We start from the raw sequence: 20975 nt of genomic DNA, 5'->3' as shown, positions 1-20975 counted from the left end.
TGCCCTACCCCCAGGGCGGGCAGCAGCCCTTCGGCTCCCTGCAGCCGCCGTCCGTGGACGGTCCTCCCAACTGGGAGGGGGTCTCTGAGCCCCCTTGGAGGGCAGCATCTAGCCGGGCTGGATGGTCCCACACCAAGGTCCCAGGTACGTGTCCCTCGTGGGCTGGCTCTGCCGGTGGGGAGCTGCCTCGGGTCCTGGCCGAGAGGACAGGGGTAACAGGGGACACTGCCACCCTGTCAGTCTTGCAAGAGGTGGACGAAGCTGGCTGGGAAGACTCCGGTGCGGGAGCCATCTCCCTCGATGAAGCCGACCTGGGGGTGCAGAGAGGTGGGGTTGGTGGGGGGGGCGGGGTGGGAGTCCCATCTCAGGCAAGGGAAAAGCTTTGGGGCTGGTATCTCAATTGCCAAGGGGATTTAGAGAGGCAAAGCCATGGTGACACGTCACCCCAGCCCTTCTCCATGCACAGAGGGGGCAGGGGGCACCCATCCATGCCCCTCTCCTGTGAACACCCAGCCTCCTCCAGAAGAGAACTGGGGTGAGGGAAGGGACAGTGCTGGGACCCCAGCATCCGTCTGTGCCCCGATGACACTCACCCAGCTCTGCTCGTCCTCCTCCCGTGTCACCACGATCACCTCTCCCTTGGAGAAGGTCAGCTCCCGCGCTTTGTCCCCCTTGCAGTCGGCCACCGCCTTCACCCGCTTCTGCCTCCCCTTGGCCTGCGAAGGGGTGGGCGAGGGGGTGACAGGGCCCCCCCCAAGGGGGGTGTAGGGACGTGACACCCCTGATCCCTTCCTCCACCACCCCAGGATAAGGGGAATTGGGATGCAGAGGGTGACGCCCACCCCCACCCCCAATCGCAGCCCCTCTGAGACCCCCCTGAGTTGTGGCACCTACCGGAGCAAATCTCCTGGGCATGGGCACAGGGGGCACCTTGCTCAGAGCGGGGTCCTCGGGGCTACCAGGGCTCTGGGGGGACACGGCCGACCCCGCTTTGCCCACCACACCGCTGATGCGCCGGTACGAGCGGGTGCTCTCCGAGCTGCCAGGGACAGTGGGGACAGTGTGACCCCCTCTCTGCTGGTGCCTTCCCCCTCGCCCCGTCTCCCTTCCTGCAAGGTCTCAGTGGGGCCAGGGCTCCCCCATGGGACCTAAGGGACCAGGGTCCCACCCACAGCCCCCTGGACGCTGATGGCAAAGGGCCCCACCACCCATCCTCCCTCAAACGAGCCCATCCCACCCCAATTTCCAAAAGAAGAGAGAATATATTTGATAACTTGCAGGAGGTCTTGGTGTCACCCCCAAATAATCTATGTCACCTTCTCCACGGACAGCCCAGCACCCCCACAGCTGCCCTTGTCCCCTCCTGCATCCCAGTCCCATCAGCTCCCTTGGGGACTCCAGGTCAGGGTGAGGACCCCTTTGCTCCATGCCCCCCAGGAACAAATTTGGGGTTCCCCGTGCCCACCAGCATCATGCAATGACGCCCCCCCCGCAACACTCAGTGCACCCCCAGGCTGTCAGGGTGGGAGGGTATCCCTACCCAAACTTGACAGGGGGGATGTCGGGGGCCACACTGCCTGGTGGGGGCTGCCCGGGTGGGGGGCTCAGCTCTGGCCCCCGCCGGGTGCTGCTGCTGTCCGTCTCTGAGCGGGTCTCCCAGTATGCTGCTCGCCGGCTCTCGGTGGGGCTGCGGGTACCGGGGGCTGGGGGGCTGCTGGTGCTATCCAGGACACCGGCGGAGGGGAGGCTGCGTGGTGCCGGAGCCTCCGCCAGCCCGGGGAAGTGCGGCTCCGACGCCTGCCGGGGAAGCTCGGGGCGCTCTGGTGGGGGGGGACACACACGGCGGGGACAATAAACCTGCTGTCTGGGTGAAGCGACAGCCCCACCGTGGGTGACCCTCCCAACACCCCGACACTCACCGGTGGGGCTGTGGCCGGGTTTGGGACGGGAGCCGCCCCGCGTGGGGTTTTTGAGGGGCAGCGGCGGGGGGATCTCCTCGCTGTGGGCCCGGCGGGGCGCGGGGCGTGAGGGCACCAGGATGCTCTCGTAGGTCTTGTTGGTGATGTCCATCCCCATGCAGCTCCAGCGGGTCTGGGGGCAGGCAGGCAGGGGGCTGGCGGCCAGCGGCGACGTGCCCTTGAAGGAGCGCTGGAGGGGGCTCACCTGGGGGCAGACACCCAGCTCCAGGGCTGCCCCACCGCCACCAGTCCACCCCCAGGGTCTGCACCCCCTCGCTGGGGAGATGTGAGGTCCCCCCCTGCCACCGTCCCGTGGGTACCTTCTCCTCCAGCTCGTCCTCGCTGTCGTAGGGGAACTCCTGGGGGGGCTCCCAGTCGTAGTCGACGTGGATCTGCCCGGAGAGTTTCCCCGCCTGCGCCTGCTCCAGCTGCGGGATGGGGCAGGTCGGGGCAGGGGGGGATCAGCACGGTGGTGACAGGTCCTGGGAGCCCCCCCGCCTCCGTGCCAGCCCTCCCCTGCCGCTTCAGTCCCCTTTCCCCAGCCCAAGCATCCCCCCCATCCCTCCACCCCACCTACCAGCTCTTCACACTCGCTGTGCTTGAGCCTCCTCGCCACGTCCAACGCCGTCTCGCCCGCCGCGTTCACTGCCCGAGGGACGAAAGGGGCCGGAGCCAGTTACAACCTCGCCGCTCTGCTCCCACCGGAGAGCCCCCAAACCCCCCCAGTCCCAGCCCCGTACCTGTGGTGAAGGCAGCTTTGCCCTTCAGGAGCAGCTTGAGGCAGTTGGGCTGGTTGTAGAGCGCGCCGTAGTGCAAAGCCGTGTTCCCGTCCTGCGTCACCCGGTCCAGCGTCCCCCTGCGCAGGGCCACCAGCGAGAAGTTCAAGGCTCAAGAGCACACAGGCATCGGTCCCCCACGCTCCTGCACACTCCTCCCACAGGGCAGCGGGCAGCGGAGCGGGCAGGGGACACCAGGAGCACCTGAGGACGCACCCGTTCTGGATGATGAAGTCCACCAGAGGCAGGGACGATCTGTCGGCGTGGCGCACGGCCATGTGCAGGGCCAGCTCGCCCGGGTCCTGCCATGAGATGGAGGGGAGAGGAGAGCTGAACCTGAGGATGCTTCATCTCCTCCGAGATGGAGTGGAGAAGAGAGCTGGACCCAGGGATGATGCTTCCATCTCCTCCAAGATGGAGCAAAGAGGAGAGATGAAGCTGAGGACGCTTCACCTCCTCCAAGATGGAGCAAAGAGGAGAGATGAAGCTGAGGACGCTTCATCTCCTCCAAGATGGAGCAAAGAGGAGAGATGAAGCTGAGGACGCTTCATCTCCTCCAAGATGGAGCAAAGAGGAGAGATGAAGCTGAGGACGCTTCATCTCCTCCAAGATGGAGCAAAGAGGAGAGATGAAGCTGAGGACGCTTCATCTCCTCCAAGATGGAGCAAAGAGGAGAGATGAAGCTGAGGACGCTTCACCTCCTCCAAGATGGAGCAAAGAGGAGAGATGAAGCTGAGGACGCTTCATCTCCTCCAAGATGGAGCAAAGAGGAGAGATGAAGCTGAGGACGCTTCATCTCCTCCAAGATGGAGCAAAGAGGAGAGATGAAGCTGAGGACGCTTCATCTCCTCCAAGATGGAGCAAAGAGGAGAGATGAAGCTGAGGACGCTTCATCTCCTCCAAGATGGAGCAAAGAGGAGAGATGAAGCTGAGGACGCTTCACCTCCTCCAAGATGGAGCAAAGAGGAGAGATGAAGCTGAGGACGCTTCACCTCCTCCAAGATGGAGCAAAGAGGAGAGATGAAGCTGAGGACGCTTCATCTCCTCCAAGATGGAGCAAAGAGGAGAGATGAAGCTGAGGATTCTTCATCTCCTCCAAGATGAAGGCAAGAAGAGAGCTGCACCTGAGGATGCTCATCTTCCCAAGGGCACATTCCCACCCAAAGGCCGGGAAAACCCTGAGCGTGGGCACCCAGAGGGGGAAAATCCATTTACGCCGCCAGGCAGAGGGAACGCGGCGGCCGTGGCGGCGTGGGGCTCACCTGGCCCTCGGGGCTGGCCAGGGGCTTGGCCAGATCGTGCCCCTCGGCAAAGGCTTGGAGCAGGGCCAGGAGGTCACGGGCACGAATGGCTTCCCAGAGGCGGTGGGGGTCGTCGCGGCCGCTTTTCTGCACGTAGCGTCGCTCCATGTACTTGGCCACGATGTACTCCTTGCGGGCGGCCCTGCGGGACGGGCGGCGGGGCATCGGCTCGGACGGGCGTGGAGACCAGACCCTCCCCATCCCTGCCATAGCCAGAGCCACCCTGGGCTCCTGCCTCCTCCTGAAGCCTCGGGATCAGGGGGAAACCTCCAAACAAGGCGCAGATCCCCACCAAAATCCAGGCCATGACACCAGGATGTCCCCCTCTGCCATCCCCAGGCTGTCTCAGAGCTGACAGGCAGCGGCACGGGGACAAGGACAGACCATGCACTGTGCACTCCTCTTCCTCCTCCTCCTCCAAGCCCATCCTGAGCCCCCCTGGACTCACATGTCGCTGCTGGCCGAGGGCTTGGGGCAGTCCTGCGCAGGCAGCGTGGCCTCCATGATCTCGTTAAAGCGGGTGTTCCCGACGCTGACGGCCAGCTACGGCGAGAGAGGGACGGGGGGAGACGAGCCCTCCAGGCCATGCTCACCCTGCCCCAGCCAGATCCCCATCCCCAAGGCAGAGGGAAGGAATCCACTGGATCCACCCAGGACCTTCCCAGAGCAGCATCTCCCCCAGGGATGATGCTCTTCCATGGCAGGAAAAGTCTGTTTTACAAGGGAGCAAATCCCGGGGGGGCTGCCAGCATCCCTCCTGACTTAGCAAGTGGCTTTGCAGACCCCTCCCCGACTCGCCCAGACCACCACGCTGCGGGGCTGCAAGCTGCCACTGGGGAAACTGCGGCAAGTTTGTGAGCACTGGAGCAAACTGGGCGCGGAGGGAAGGAGGAGGTGGGATCAAGTCTGCATCCCAGGAGGTTTGGGAGCCACAAGAGGGTGATTCCCGGTGACCATGAGATCTCCAGGCTCGGGGAGCGGCTTACCAGCAGCTCGGAGGTGCTGAGGACATCCAGGGTGAGGGACTGGATGCGGGAGTAATGCACACCCAGCTCCCGATGGATGCCGGAGCACTCGATGCACGTCAGGATGCCCAGGTTGGTGGAGAGCCACGTGGGGTCTGCGGTAGGGGGCCGGGAGAGCAACGCACGGCTCAGCACCACCACCCAGCCCCACGGGATGCTGCGTCCGCACCCCGGGTCCCCAAACCCCCCACCTTGGCGTGGGGACACCCGCCAAGCCCCGACCTACCCGGGGCCCCGCAGTCACAACACTGCTTGTTTCCCGGCATGTTCTTCACCTCGCTGAGGACCAGCTTGGTGAGCTCCTGCACGCCGCCGTCCGCCCCGCCGCCCGCCGCCGCCCCGCCGCCGTTGGGCTCCCCCTTGAAGGCGTTGCTCAAGGCTTCGTCCTTGCTGTTCTGCAGCACCGAGACCCACCTGGGCAAGTTGGGGAGCCCCGTCAGGAGGAGGAGGAAGAGGAGGATGGGGAAGGCAGAGCAGGATCCGGCACCACAAGGAGTGGGGGTGGGCTGCGGCACTTACACAACGCACTCCTGCTCGTCCTCTGCTTGGAAGTGATACGTCCTGTTGTCTGCAGGGATGGGGAGAGGGGGGAGAAAGTGAGGTGGAGGGCTCGGAGGTGCCCACGACAGCTGGAAGGAGCTGAAACTACCCCAAAGGGGCTGCTTTAAACCAAAATTAAATCACTGCACGTCACTCTTCCATCACCCGAGCCCTGTCGTGACCTCTTTTTGTCTTGAGCTTGCTAGATCGCCTCGGAGAGGTCGGTCCTTCCTCCATAAAGGCAGCCGAGGAGATGCCCAGAGCCAGATTAAAAGGGCAAAGGGTGCCCAGGTGCCACGGCAGGGCTGGTGGAGGGCCAGCCGGCCGCTGGGAAAACCCACTCGCTGTGCTCTCCTCCAAAAAAAAAAACAAAGGAGCTCCCTTCCGCAGCTTGGCCGCCTCCGGGTCAACGTCACCCACCCCAGCCATGGCATCCCGCTCCGGGCACTCACGCGTCACCAGGTCGAAGCATTTCTTCTCCTCGGCGTGGGGCCGCACTTGGCAGGTGAGGAGGTTCAGCTTGACGGGGGGACGGTTTATCTGCAGGGTGCGAGGGCGAGAGGCAGGTTAAAGGGCAGGGAAGGGGTGGGGTGCGCATCACCCAGCACGTACCTCCGATGGCAACTCTGGTGGGACAACAACCATCCCCAGGCGGTCCCTCTTGAGATAACCAGGCGAGTGGGACCCTCTGCCACCCTTTGCAGGAGAACTGGGCTCGGAGAGGTCCCTCAGCCACGTCCTCTGTCCCCGCAGCCATTCTCAGCCTCCACCGCCAGGGGGCAGCAGCCCCCCTCCCAAACCACCCCAGCCCCTTTGGCCTTGTCTGGAACCTCAACGCCCACCTCACTGCCCCAGCCAAACGCACCGTCCCCCTCCCATTGACACCTATCAAACACGGGGGGCCCCAGTTTATGCCATCGAGTCCCAGCTCGTACTAAATTTTAAGCCAGGCAGATTTGCAAGCAGTTTGGGCGAAACTAAACCCGAAAATCCAACGGACACCAGCGCTCAAAGGGTGACTCCAAGGGTCAGGGCTGCAGCCCCCCGCTGCCCCGCACCGTGCTGTGGGAGATGGTCAGGCAGCCGTACTTCACGCCGCACTTCCTCTTCTGCCACACTTTGCGGATCCTGAGGAGGAGGAAGAGGAGGAGTGAGGATGCGTTGCGCAGCCCTGATCACCCACATCCATCTGCCTCCTAAACCACCCCACGGCAGCCCTCAGCAGAGGTCTGACGGCTTTCTGGATGTGGGGTTGTGCTTCCTCTAACTCACAGAGCACAAAATGTCCTGCTGAGCGGGCTGGCCATGGGCCGTGTTGGCCAAGAGCATCACAGATCTGGTAGCCCCAGTTCAGCAAAGCACATAACCACCCGCTCAAAACCTGGTGCCCACCACCCAGAGGCCCACTGAGAAGGTGAAGACCTCCTCTTTGGGGATGTGAGGATATTATTTTTCACCCTAGGTGATCCCACCAGGATCCTTTCTCCCAAGAAACAAGGAATTTCTTCTTCTCCCATCAGCCACGCAGCTCACAGCTCTTCACAGTGAACTTGGCACTGGGTGGCTGTTCCTGGCCAACCACATCTGAGGACACTACACTCACATGGCACCAGCCACTGTGTCCAGCCAGTTGCCCAGGCAGAGCATCACGGGAGAAGCACCCTGGACATCAGAGCCTGCTGGGGGCCTCCACATAAGAAACGGGCCAATGCTACCAAACCGTCGTGGGGGAATGTCCCCTGCACCACTTCCAAACCACCTCCCTCCCCAGCTGCAGCTGGAGACCCACCAACCTCTGACAACCAGGTCTCCTCCAGCCTGGGAGAAAAAATCCCATTCTCCAAACGTTGACGGATGCTTAAGACCAGATGGGACCAACTGTACCCAAAGACCAGGCTAACAGCGACCCAAAACCTCACCCAAACAGTTCCACCTCGGCATCTCCCAGCTCTGGGGCCTCCCATGAGCATGGTGCTCTCCCAGCTCACAGCAACACTGGGATGGAGCCAGGAGCTCTCTGCACAAATAACGGTCATCCTCACCCGTCGCTCTTCTTGTACAGAAACCCCGACTTCTCCGTCCCATACTGCTTGTTCCCTTGGTGCTGGTGGATGCTGTAGCCGCTCCCAGAGTTCTTCCTGCTCAGGTTTTCCTGAGCTCACCCGGGGAAAAAAAATAAAAAGACATTTAAAAAGCAAAGTGAGAGATGCAGAGGTGGCTGCTGCCCCCAAGTGACCTCGTCCTTCCGTGGGTGCACTTGTCCATCGGGATGTCAGAGACCCTCTGTCCCCTCCCAGCCTCTGAGCATCTCCCAGGTCTCTTTTCTCTGTTCCCACGGATGTCCCCTTCGATCCCCAGCTCCCCTTTCCCTGCTGCTCCCCATCCCCGGGGGTGCTCCCCCCTTCCTTAGCACCCAGCACAACTCTTGACCCTCCCTCCCAGCTCTCCCCTGCCCATCCTGGGGTCTCACCTCCTTGTTCTCCAGCTGCAGGATGCTGCGGAGGGAATCGCGGGTCTGCGTGAGCTGCTTCACCTCCTCCTCTTGCGCTTGGTGGAGCTGGAAAGGGAGGCAGCTGCCCTCACTGCTGCACCGAATGCGGGCGTTCTCAGGGGCTGGCGCCGGGGGGGAGGTGGCACCTCGGGGGACACGTCCGAGCGGTGTTGGATGGCAGGCTGGGGGACTTACCGCGTGGAGGGACACAGCGAGCTTCTCAATGAAGGGGTAGAGGTTCTGGGCAGCCTTCCAGCCGTCTTGGAAGAAACTGGGCATTTATTTAATGTGATTAAGATGCAGATGGGGAGGACAGAGAAAAAAGAAAAAGAAAAAAAAAAAAAAAAAAAGAGGATTTTTTTTGAGAAAACGTGGCAGGAGACCATTGCAACGTCCCTGGGAAACTGCTCTTGCTTTGTGGTTCCCCTGCTACCAGGACCTGGAGACACCCCACCAAAGGCCAAACCCAGCCCATAGGGTCTGGCTACCCCAAATATTTGGGGTGTTTGGGATGCAGGATTGGCCTCTTGTTCAATCCAAGCTCACCTCACTGGGGACCAGCCCTGCTGGAGGCCAGATCCTGGGGGGTCTCTGGGTCACAGCCCCAGCTGAGGGCATGCTGGCAGCCAATGTGACTGTTCCCTCTCTGCCTCAGTTTCCTCACTGGAGAGCTGGAGGAGATGACATGACCCCCACGCTACTCCAGCCTCGTGGAGCAATGGGAAAGGCGAGGGGTTGTTAATCCTTGCTCCAAACACCCTCGTTACGAGCCCCACAGCTAACGGCGGAGCCGCTCGGCTGAACTCATCCTTGGAAATCTATCCAGAAACCAAATCATCGGATATATCCTGAGCCAACCCCCTTCCCCCAGCCCCCACGGACACGTTTACAGCTCCTCAAGCCAACAAAGCACGTTTCAACTCCTCGGATACAACCGGAGAGCGATGGGCTCTGCCCAGCATCTTCACCAACAGCTTTAAGGAGCTGGGATGGAAGAAGTTGCCCCCAGACCCTTGTGGGACCTCCCAGGGGTGACGACCAACCTCAGGGATGAACCACCTCGACCCAGGCGGCACCTACTTGTGCTGAGCGTGGAAAAACTTGATGAGGCTCTGGAGGAAATCTGGTCCTTGCTTCATCTGAGACTCGCTGGCTTTCAGCAGGTACTGGAGGAGGAGAAGACACCCGGTGAGGTGACGGAGACGAGGACTGGCTGCACATATCCCGGAGGAAAAAGCAAGAGCCTGCCCTGCCCTCGCCTCTCTTCCCAGTGCAGGGAGGAGGGTTAAAACACTGGCTGGGTTTCAAGAAGTCGAGTCACGACTTTGGGATTTGAAGGCAGCTCGCGGGGGACCACCCTCAGAAAACCTGGCTCTGGAAGTCCTCCAAGCTCTGAAAAGTTCAAGGACCAAGGCAGGCCCCCGGGGTTTCCAGCCGAGCATGCTTCTCCCACTGCTCATTATTTCTGGAGTTAATAAATAACCAAAACCCAAGGCAGGTCACGAAGGGGGAAAAAAAAAAAAAAAAAAAAAAAAAAAAAGCCCAAATGTTTTCAAATGTTTTTTAAGATGTGACCCCTTTGCTCCCAAAAAATCGGATTTCAAGCAGCACATCAGCCCCGGAGGTCTGCAGTCCTCGTGGAGGTGTCCCATGGGATGGGGAATTTCAGCTTTATGCATCAAACCCATCCATCAGCTGCAGGCAGAACAGACCCAGAGCCTTGCTCACCCCGAGAAAAACAAGGCGGGGGGGGGGGGGGGGGGGAAGAGATTTTTTTCCCCCTGCGAGCTCCTCTCCAGGCCGGCACAGCTGCTGGAGGATGGTTTTGAGCGGGAGGCGAGAGGAGGGGAAGGCAGCCCTGAGCTCCAGGGGCTTTCCATGGTGGGGAAGAACCACGGTGGGACAGAGCCCCCGGGACGGAGCCTGCCGGTACCCCGGGCGCTCTGGAGCTGCAAAGCCAACGCAGCATCCAACCCAGAGCCCTGGGGTGCCCGGCATAGGCTGCATCCCTTGGACAAACTCCCGGCTGGAAAAAGCCACATGCCCCCAGCTTCCGTGGGACTTCCCTGCCCTGCCACCCACGCCCCGGGGTGACAGAGGCAGGGAAGGGACCTGGCCAGCACCAGCTGAGACCCACGAGCGAAGGGATGCTCCCAGTACCGCCTGGGTCCAGGTCCAGCTGCATCCTTCCACCCCACAGCCCCTGGGGGTAGGAGATGGCCCACGACGGGGGAGATGCAACCGCCCTACACATCACCCCTGGGGTGAAACCAGACCGTGCCCCCACCCCAGCAAGCAGCAAATACCATCCACCTCTAAACCTACAGGCAACACTCCCACCCCAGCCCTGGCCAGCCCCCTAGAAGAGCTGCCCCCCCCCCGCCTTTCCAGGCAGGATCCCCGGGAAAGCAGCAGCTCTCGTGCACGCCAGCACACACATGCACGTGTGCCCGCTCTCCAGCCAGGCTGCAGCTCCTGCGTTGCCATGTGCTGTTATTTATTTCACAGTGGGGCTATTCAAGGGGGTGACTCATCTGGCCCCGCTGCAGCGGGTGCAGCCTCCTCCCCACACCCCCTGCCTGCCCTTTGCCAGGGGAGGAGGGGGGCACAGGGCTGTGCCAGGCTCCGACACTGCAGGAGACCCCTGGGACAACCCACTGGGGACTTGTCCCCCCGCTCTGGGTCACTCTCAAGAGGCTTATGGGGCTGCTGGGGTGTCCAGAGTCGGGATACCTGGGTCCTCGCCTCGCTGCGGGGGGGGCGGTGTCTGACATTGGGTCTCCATCCTTCCCCTATTCCCATCTTGCCTCCTGAGCACAGATCCCCGGGACTGACAGGGATCTGGGGGTGCCCGTGAGCCCCCCTAAGCAAAACCAAGAGCGTTTTTGAGAAGAGGGCAAAATTGCAAAGCCAACCTGAGGGATGTTATCCAAAACGCTCGCTTTTTACCCCAAACGCCAGCCTCTGGCTCTGCAAAGCAGGGCTAGCAGCGGGGCTGGGAGGACATGGGCGCAACCCCCCAGGTGCCTCACTGCAGGGTAACCCACGGGTGCCACTCACTGCAGCATCCCGCGGGGACCCCAAGCTGGGGACTGAGCTGGGACCACGCAGGGACACGATGGGGACAGCCGAGGGTCCCACGTGGGGCTGCTTTGGTGGCGGGGACGAGGGCAGGTTCCACGCAGCTCCGGGCAGAGCGATCCCCTGCGTCCCCTCCTGGGGCTGAAGGATCCCTGTCCCCACCCCGGCACAGCCCCTACCTCACACATGTGGAGCTGGAAGAGCCGCCGCTCCTTCTGCGTGTCCTCGGCCACCTCCGCCGCGGACGGCTCGGCCTGGATGACCCCCGCCAAGCGGGCTCGCTCCTTCTCCTTCTCCATCTTCCCCCTGTGGGATGGGACAAGCAGCAGGTTGGGGACAGCCCTGCCCCGAGGGGTGTCCCATGAGGTGGGCTACAGTGGGGATGGGATCAGGAGGAACATCTCCAGCCCCTCTAGCTGGGAAAGGATGGCAAACTGGCATCGATCGGTGCCCGGCTGCAAGCCCGGGACAAAACACCTTTGTGCGGAGAGGGATTAGGTGGATTTTGCTGGAGGCAGCAGGTTCCTTACACTTTGGTCTCGTAATCCTTCCAGGCCTTTTCGATCTGCTTCTTGGAGTCCTGCGGCAAAAGGAGAGAGGGGATGGCAGCTGTCAGGAAAGGGGACAGACCCGCCGGCACCAAAGCAGCATCCCGCAGCCGAGCGCTTTGCTTTGCACCCTGCCCTGCTCCTGGGGGACGAGGGACGTCCCCATCGGGTCTTCACCCCTTTCTGCTGTCACTCCCAACCCTCACTGCTGCCTTCCAGCCTCGGGTATTTGCTTCTTCCTTCTCCTGGTCGTGGGCACAAGCTGAGCCCCTTACGGGGGTCTCACTGCAATATGTCCCCCAATGGGTGACGTGAAGCCTCGGGGACAGCGTTTGGAGGGGACTCACCAGGCGGCTGTCCTTCAGCTGCCCCTTCAGCAGGCTGTCCAGGGGGAAGGAGACGATGTTATTCAGGTTCTGCACCTGCAAAGGGCAGAGATGGGGGTCACCTCATGGGGGTCCCCACCTCGGAGGAGGTCAAAGAGCCGGAGCCCCAGGACTTTCCCAGTGCTCGGGACCCCGTCCCAGCTCCATCGCTGCCCCGTGAAGGGTTAAAGAGGCTGGAAGCAGGGCCGGATCCAGGCACAGGGCAGGCTGGGGCTTGTCAGAGCTGGCTGCAAGATGTCTGACATGGGGCCCTTCCCACAAACCACATCAGCGCCACGGCTGCCAAAACCAAAGCTGTTCCCCCCCCTCCATCGCCACCCCGTCCCTGTCCCCGTCCCCTCACTGCACCCAGCGATGCCACCAGCCCCTCCACGGCCCCGTGATGCTAAGACCCCCCCGTGATGTTAAAGGGGCTTCCCAAAACGTCCCCCTTTCCTGGGGTTTGGGGACAGCAACGTGGCCGCTGCCATCCCCACCAGTGCCATGCAGGGGTCTGTGGTGGGGACACAGGAGCCCACTCCGGTCCTGGTGTCCCTCTGTGCACCCCATGGGGCAGCACCCCATTTTAGTGCTGTGAGAGCAGCTCCAGCACCCCCACAGGACCTCCCCACTGCACCCCCATTTCTTTCAAAGGCTCCCATCAGTCTTGCTCCCCGGCAGCGCCCGAGGAGAAACCCAGCTCTGGGGCAACAGGACCAGCCCCCAAACAAGGGGGGACAGGGCACCCCACTTCCAACAGCTCCGGGGGGACTCTGGGAGGGGAAAACCTGGCTTTTTGGATCCAGTTAAGGGTCCCAGCCTGTAACCCCACTCCGGGGAGAGCAGGAGGAACACGGCAGCGGCAATTCCCACCCCGGCAGCACGTGTTCCCATCCCCAGCACTGCCCTCACCCGGGAACCTGTCCAACTGTTCCACCGGGACGGTTCCTGCAGATCCCCCCCCCCCCAGAGCACGGGGGTCTGGCCGGGCTGGGACAGCCCGCATGGGGAAGGGGAGGAGCGGGGAGGCCCGGACTGGGGTAACTGGGAGAGGAAGACGTCAGTATCTGAAATTCTTGCTGGGGGAAGGGCAGCAGAAATAAATCTCGTTAAACAAAAGCCAGGGGCGGCCAAAACCACCATTTGGGGGGGGGGGGATTCGAAAGGAACCGGAGAGGGGGCCAGCGGCATGGGACCACCCCCACTCATGGCTTCACCACTGGGCACGCAACCAACTTCTGCACGGGAGCCATTCCCGCGGTGCCGGCTGGGCTCGCAGCCACCTCTGCCTGCTTGCCTGCCTGCTTCCCGCCCGGCCACGGCTCCCCAAGGCCCCGCTGCGCAGCTCGGCGTGGCTTTGATTTACTTCTTGGCAAGCGAGATCAGAGATGCAATTGATGTGAGAAAAAAATAGCAAGAAAGGGGGGGAAAAAAAGAAAATAGCAGCCCCAACCGCCCATCGAATCCCAGCATCGGCGTCCCCGGCGGAGCTGGGAATGAGCTGTAAATCCAGCAACGGGGGGTATCGGGTGGTCTGGGAGCACTAGGACCGTATCCCTGAGCCTGGCATGGGAACTGGGGATTGCTGCCCACAGTGGAGGGTGGCTAAACTGGGAGGAGAAGGGGCTGCTCTGGGTGGTTCTTCCAAATCCAGATGGATCCTGGAGATTTTCCGCAGATGTAAAGAACAGCCTGAGGTTGCACTGGAGATGCTGTGAACCCCACGATCCCCTCTCAGGGTGGTTAAAGCCTCCCCGCCCCGATCTCAGCAGCGTGCTGGGGGGACGCGGGGCAGCTCACCAGGTTCTTGAAGAGCGCGGTGACCTCGCGGGTGAAGACGGCCAGGTTGAGGAAGCCGGTGGAGAGCTCGTGGTTGTTCTGGGAGAGGTGGTTGTTGCCGAAGTTCTCCAGGGCTTCGCTGTACTGCTCCTCGTTCTCCACATGGGCTGCACGGGGAAACACCGGTGAGGGACACGGGGGTGGCCCTGCAGCACCCCGTCCCCAGAGATGGTCACATCATGAGGTTCCACCAGCACCCAGCACCCATCTCCCCATCCCTCCGTGGCAGAGCTGGGCTGATCCTACTGCAGGACAGCAGTCGTGCACGCTAAACAACCTCCCTAACGTTCTCAGTTTCCCTTTTTACACCTTTTTAAGACAGTTTTTGGCACCCTACCGTGTCGCCAGGCTGGCTGGCTGCAAGCACCCACGTCCATCTAGGCTGGCCAGCACCCACATCCCCCGAGGGTGGCCAGCACCCACGGCCCACCCCACGGTGCGGCTGCATCACCCCATGGATGGATGTGACCATCGTTGGCGGAGGATGGGACCACCACAGACTCCCCAGCCCGGTGGCCCAGGGATGCCCATCGTCTCTCGAAGCACAACTCACTGAGCCCGGAGACGTGAATGGCTTTCACATATTTCCTGATCCTCTGGAGTACGGCTTGGTCCCCATCCAGGCTCTGCGAAAGCAAAGAAAGAAAACAAACGGAGCTCGTTCGCCCTGCCAAGCCCGGCCAACGCTCCCCCCAGCCCAGCTGGCCCTTGGAAAGGCGGCTGCTCTGCCATGCAGATGTGTGGGGCAGCGGCCAAGCTCCCAGGGCTGGGAGAGGAGCCGGAGGCATCCCAGGGACCGCAGCGTCCAGCCGGTCCCCTGCCAGGCCTGCGGTCCCCATGGCTTTGGCTGCCAGGCAGGGCTTTGGCTGTCCCCGGGGAGGCCGGGTTCGAGCAAGTCGGTAGCAGCGGGTGAGAGGCTCGGCCAGCAGGCCCAGCATCTCTTTGGATCCCAGCACCTTCCAGCAACCAGAGAAAACGCCTCCCCAGCTCTTGCAGGGGCTGTTTGAAGCAAGGAGGGGCTGAAGCATCACGTAGCACGAATACACCAGCCCGTCCCCGCCACCCCAGCACGCAGCCCCATGGCTCGGGGCCAGGCATGGTGGGACAGACCTGCGAGGGTGCCCAGCTCCCCACAGGAGCCCCCGGCAGAGCCAAAAACGGGACCCACCTCCCGCCAATGCCCACCAGGAACCTAAAGCACCTAAATCCCACAACTGCGTACGTGGTTTTTCACGACCCCCCTCCCCAGCTTATGCAGGGTGTTGGCCGTGGCCCCCAGCACCACGGACCTCCCCACAGCCCCATCCTGCGCTCACTCTGAGCACTCCCCGTCCCCAGCCTGCTCCCCCCACCCTCGCTCCATCCCTCCCTACCCAGGCAGCCCCCATTTGCCCCCACCGAGCACCAGGGCAAACTCAAGCCCAACGCCAACCCAACGCCAACCCGCCCACAGAGCATCGTAGCCCAACACACGCCGGCCCCAGCCATCAGGAAAGGGTTAAGGGCGGCTTGGCTGCAGGTACCAGAGGCATGATAACAGGCTGGAAATATTTAGAGGGCGTGAACAGCAAGAAGGGCGAGGGATGAAACCGCGGAGGAATTACAAGAAAGAGGCTCTCTTTCTCGCTCGAGCTCTCGCCGAAGGTTTTCGGGCTGATGTCAAGGCCGATTTCCTGACAGCGGGGTCAGCCTGGCTTCGGCGCCGCTCTCCGAGGCCCTCCTCGTCGGACTGGATGCTGCGGACAAGCTTTGGCCAGGATGAGCCGGCTGGGAGGGGGCTGGGGCTGAGGCAAGAGCCAAACCCTCTGCCCAGAGGGGTCTTGCAACGCATCGACAATGGGGAGGATGTTGGGGTGCCCCAAAGGCCCCCACATCCCCTTTTTGCACCAAATCTGGGCACCCCGGGCTCTCTGGAGCTGCAGGCTGGGGCAGAGGTATCCCCTGCCTTGGGGGAGATGCCAGGGCTGGACGCCTGGATGCTCCAGGTTTCCAAACCTGGTGTAGCCTCGGGAAGGGGAAACTGAGGCAGCATGAGATGCTCTGGATGCATCACTGTGCAAGTGGAGGAAGAAGCTGCTTCGAGTGTCTGGGATGGGGCAGCTCACCCCAGTGCCAGCTCACGGCTGCAGGAGGCTGAACGTGGGGCCAGTGTGGAGCAGGGACTGGGGACCATCTGGGGAAGGACACGGGGGCTTTCAGGAAGAGGTCCATGAGTCAACTGGTGGACTCAGGACAGGCAGAACCCAACACCGGGGTGGTAAATACAGCAGAAATCACTGCACGGTGCTGCCCTGGCTGCGGGCATCGCTGGCATCCCCGAGGTACCAGGCTGGCTGCTGGGGACACGGGCCCCGGCTGCATGGGGACAGCCCTCCAGGGTAGGGGGCAGCAACGTCTGGAGCCCCTCACAGCACCCACCAGCCCCCCCATCCCAACTTGACGATGAGGGCTCCCGGTCGGGGGAAGATGAGGACGTCGGCACAGCGGGGCAGGAGCACGAGGGATTCCCCGTGGGGATGGAGACAGGGACGGATCTGCACCTGCACCGCAGCCACCCGGGCTCAAAGCCTGGGGACCCCGAGCAGCCACCGCCACCCCCCCCCGCCCAGCGCTGGCAGGAGGCTCAATGGGGGCCATTCTTCTGCCTCCCCCCCCCGGCTGCCGGCTCGTGCCGCCCGGCGAAGGAGCCGCCGCGGGTGCCAGGAGCCGGGGTGGTGGCGGCACTGCCGGGCCGGGAGCAGGATGCGGCACTGCCCTGGGTGCAAAGGGCAGTGGGTGACAGGGACACAGTCTTATTTACACCATGACGGGGTGGAGCTGGGTGTCTGGCTGCCAGCTCTGCCACCGAACACATCGGTGGCCTCTGCCATGTCACCCTGCCTCAGCCCGGAGGTCCCCACTCCCGTGTGATATGTGCACAGCACCCAGCCCCAACCACCAAGGGCTGGATCTGACCTTCCAGCCCATTCCAGAGACCTCAGGTTCTGCCTCTGCAGCAATCCCAAAGGACCACAAAGTTACACAAGCCCCCTGGGAGGGGACAGCACTCTTTAATCCCAGGAGGGAAACTGAGGCATGGAGCAGCTTCGGCCAACACCAGTATGTTTCCTCGGTGAGCATCAGCCTCCAGCCCTCGCCCTGCTCACCCACATCACTCCTGTGCTCCCAGTTTGGGACCAGCTCGCTGGGCCTCGAAGGCAGCAGTGCCTTGTCTTGGGGACATGGTGGGACACGGCTACCCCATCCCACCCAGCAGCCACTGGAGCAAGACCCTGGGTGGTGATGGGGAAGACCAAGGCTCGGTTCAGTCACAGAGAGCCTCTCCCACTCCCCAGCCCCAGCCCCCCCCCCCCCCAAACTCCTGACACTATCGCCCCATCAGGCGTCAGAGGGTGGCATGGGGCTGGGGCTTGTTTTGGGTGGAATTCCCTCTTCTCCTCATGCGGGAGCACAGGGATACCAAAGGTCTGGCAGCAGTTTGGCCCCCACGGGGGCTCCCCACAGCCTCCAGTGGGATGGGGGGGGGCTCAGCCCTGTGCCCCTCGTGGCATGCATGTCAGAGGTCACAACTTCCAGCTCCCAGCCAGGCTCGCTAAGCAAACCCCCGCCATTCCTGGGGGACACCTCTCCCCCCATCCCCGTCCCCCTTAACCGCAGCCTCTCCAGGCAGCCAAACGAAATTCCTGCTGTTTTTTCCTGGCTGGAGCTGCCTCCCCTTTCCTGGCTGAAAGGAAGATCCATGGCAGTGGCCAGCACGTGCTGGCGGGGACCGGGATGCTCCACGGTGCGTCCCCAGATTTCCAGCCTGGGGACACCCATCCCGCTGCCCCCCGGGGATCCCGGCGGCCCCGGCACCTGGGGCTCCCCGCTCCCCCCCAGCCCTGGCTCTCCTTCAAAGCCATTCCTTCGCTAAGAGGAGTTGGCAAAAGCCACGGGACCAGCTGGAAACCGCCTTTATTCCAGGCGGGAGAAGGGGGACGAAGGCACCCCACCACCTCCGCCCCTTCCCGCAAATGCTGCCGGGGATTTCGGGGGGGGGGGGAAGGCTAAAAATAATCCCTTGGCTTTAATCGCAGGGGTACACCACCTCACATCAGGGCTGGCTCCAGCGTAGGAACTCGATAGTGACCATGGGGCTGATGCTCTGCCCTGGCCCCGGGGCGGTGGGGGGATGCCTCGGCCCCGGAGGGCACCTAGAGCTGGAACCAAAACTTTGCAAAAAGGCTTTAAAGGAGAGTTTTGCCCATTTCTGCACGCCTTGGCCTCGAAAAAGCCCACGCTGGGGCTGCTCGGAAGATGCAAACGGCCCCCCTGCCCCGAGGGTCCCAAAGCACCCGCTTCGGGTGACCGTGCCAGCCTCCTCCCGGGGGTCTGGGGGTGAGGGACGGGGAGGGCGACACCAAGAAAGTGAAGTGCCCACCCCGGGGTAGGCACTGGGTGCTGGACCAGCACCTTCTGGGTGCCAGGAGCTGCCCCGGTGCGGGGGCTGTTCCCAGGCGGGGAGCGCAGCCCGACCCCCACCCCCCCCCCGCGACCCCCGCCCCGCTCACCTCCTCCAGAGCCCCCACCGCCCCCCGGCACTTCTGCATCTTGGAGGCGAAGGCGGCGGCCACCGGGGAGCTGAGGTCCTCGCCGGTCACGGCCAGGAATTCGGCCACGCTGAGCTGCTCGGGCATGGTGGGGAGGGGGGGGGCGGGGGGCGCACCGGGAGCGCGCGGCGGGGCGCACCGGGGGGAGCGCGCACCGGGGGGGGAGGCGCACCGGGAGCTCCCCTGCGGAGCACCCCGGGGGGGGGAGGGGGGGGGGGAAAGGGGGGGTGCGAGCGAGGCTCGGCTCAGCGCCCCATGCCCAGCACCGGGAGCGCCCCGCCGCACCGGGGACTTTCTCCCTCCGCCCGCCCGCTCGCTCGCTCCCTCCCCCCCTCCCTCCCCGCCGCCGCCGCCGTCGTCGTCGTCGTCACGTGAGCGGCCCCGCCCGCCCGTCCGTTAAAGGCGAAGCGGCCCCGTGCCCCCCCACATCCCCCCCATCCCCTCCCCGGGCACCGGGAGCTGCAGGGTCCCGCGATGCGGCGGTGAGAGGAAGGGAGACCCCCGGGGTGTCGCTGGATGCGCAAGCTCCCCCCCCCCTCCCCAGCTTCGCCCCGCCACCCCAGCACCCACCTCGGCCAGGGACAGGCCAGCACCCAGTGATGGGTGACATGGCACCGGAAGAAAGGGCAGCACCCTTCCATCCCGGCACGACGGGAGATGGAGAGGAGCAGGGGAGGCCGGGAGCGAGGTCTCCCCCAGTTTGGGATTCAACCCAGGCCCCCCCCCCCCCCCCCTCCCTCCCCGAGAACTGGTTGAACTGGAAGCCGCCCCCACCCTGCCCATCCTCGGACCCAGAAGGGGGTCAATCCCTCTTTGGGCAGGGAGTGATTCCCGGGAGACCTCGGCTCTTCACTCGTGGTCCCACCGGAGGGGACCTCTGCAGCCACCCGTCCCCTCGCAGGTCCAAGGAGCTGGATTTTGGTGTCCCTTTCCCTGGTTATTTGCCCTTGCCGGAGGAATGGCGGAGCCCAGACATCCCACAAGCAGGTGCTGAGGCCAGGCACATGCCAAACACACCCCACCATGGGGATGGGGCTGGTGACAAACTGGAAAGAAGGGGACAATAAGCCTCTGTGGGGCTGGTTTGCCATGACATGGGACAACGTGGGGGAGAGGCTGCTCCTGCCACCCGCACCAAGCACCCCCCCACCCCGGGCAGATCAGGGGGGTGACAGACCCCCCGTCCCTTTTACTGAGCCTAGAGTGGGGCTCAGTAAAATTCAGGTTTGTGCCCAACCAGACAGAGCTGGTCCAAGCCCTGCTCTGATCCAGTGTGACGGGGGTGCTGGGGGGGGGAGGGACAGGGATGGGGGAAGGGCCATTGCAGGCCGTAGGCTGCGCTTTAAAGATTCGATCCTTCAGGCACCCGCATGCAGAGGTGCCCACGGTTCGGTCTTGGGGAGCCATCTGCCCACCCCAGTTTGGGATGGGTGCCATTTGCCCACTACAATTTGGGGGGGGGGGGGTGCCCAGCACCCACCGAGGTCCCAGGACATCTCCCTCGACAGGGCTCTGGCAAACAGAGGGTTAAGAGGCTGCAGCCCAGGCAGGACGGGAACGGGAGGAATTTGGGGGTTCCCGATGGGTAAAGAGCCCCCCAGTAAACAGGCACCCCCTGAGCCTCCTTTGGGGGGGACGCAGCGGGGACAACAAGGACACTGGCCCCAGCAGAGCAGCCACAGGGGCAGCCCAGGGCAGAGCTTTACAGCACCGCGGGTTAGGCTTGAACCCCCCCCACCCCAAAAAACCCCTGCAGCCTCCCCCGGGCACAGCCGAGACCCCCATGACACGCCGCTTCTCCCCGGTGTACCGCGGGGTCCCTCCAGGCTGGGGACAGCCCCTTTGCTGGGGTGGCCCTGCCACCTCCTGGCCGGCCTGGGGACTGCGGGGGGGGGGGGGGGGGCGGTGACACGGTCAGGGGGCACCCCCAAGCTGCTCCAGGACACGCAGCCCCCACGGGTGATGGGGACAGGACCGTGGCTACAGCACTTTGTGCCCCTCACCGGGCTTACCTGGCCCAGGGTTCTCCTCCTCCTCTTCCTCCTCCTCTGCCCCACCAGACAAGTGATGCAATGTCAACGTGTGCCACGACCCCGGGTACCCCCGGCCATCACCAGGTGCCACTGGACATCACCCAGTACCACCAGACATCACCGGGTACCACCGACTATCAGTGGGTACCACCAGACACCACTGGATACCACTGGACATCACCCAGTACCACCAACCATCACCGGGTACCACTGGGCATCACCAGGTACCCCGGCCATTACCAGGTACCAGCAGCCACCACCGTGCCACCAGCACTGTTGGCATCACCAGGTCATGGCCCATCTTGGCAGGAGCAGGTGACCTGGGGTAGCAGCACCCTGGGGAAGGACCCTCCACGGGCACGGCCCTGCCAGAGTCTCGCCCTCCAGCCTCCAAACCTGCCCCCAAATCCGGGCACCCAAGCCTGTCCC

The 20975-nt window shown here is 63.4% G+C and overlaps 1 protein-coding gene across 3 annotated transcripts; it reads right to left on the bottom strand.

The window, feature by feature from the left end:
- Positions 1–236: 236 nt before the first annotated feature.
- Positions 237–18600, bottom strand: ASAP3 (ArfGAP with SH3 domain, ankyrin repeat and PH domain 3). 3 transcript variants are annotated; one of them, XM_086480281.1, is made up of 28 exons: positions 18475–18600; positions 14478–14550; positions 13886–14031; positions 12068–12142; positions 11703–11752; positions 11352–11478; positions 9172–9257; positions 8287–8362; positions 8071–8157; positions 7643–7752; positions 6659–6728; positions 6047–6140; positions 5785–5905; positions 5580–5645; positions 5287–5474; positions 5022–5155; positions 4484–4578; positions 3997–4177; positions 2951–3036; positions 2699–2814; positions 2536–2603; positions 2279–2386; positions 1920–2163; positions 1541–1820; positions 1317–1319; positions 895–1039; positions 594–716; positions 237–311 (listed from the first exon to the last, which is right to left on the bottom strand). In XM_086480281.1, the coding sequence occupies exons 1-28, from the start codon at positions 18598–18600 to the stop codon at positions 237–239; spliced, it is 3153 nt and encodes a 1050-aa protein (XP_086336407.1). The 3 variants fall into 3 exon arrangements, with proteins under 3 accessions (XP_086336407.1, XP_086336409.1, XP_086336408.1); XM_086480283.1 differs by lacking the exon at positions 5785–5905 and having other exon boundaries at positions 5580–5628; positions 6053–6140; XM_086480282.1 differs by lacking the exons at positions 1317–1319; positions 5785–5905 and having other exon boundaries at positions 5580–5628; positions 6053–6140.
- Between the last annotated feature and the right edge of the window lie 2375 nt (positions 18601–20975).

Source organism: Leptosomus discolor, chromosome Z (assembly GCF_034619465.1).
Source record: "Leptosomus discolor isolate bLepDis1 chromosome Z, bLepDis1.hap2, whole genome shotgun sequence".
Classification (NCBI taxonomy): domain Eukaryota; kingdom Metazoa; phylum Chordata; class Aves; order Leptosomiformes; family Leptosomidae; genus Leptosomus; species Leptosomus discolor.
Note: the sequence above shows the minus strand (reverse complement) of the source record. Positions and strands in the feature narration are given on the sequence as shown.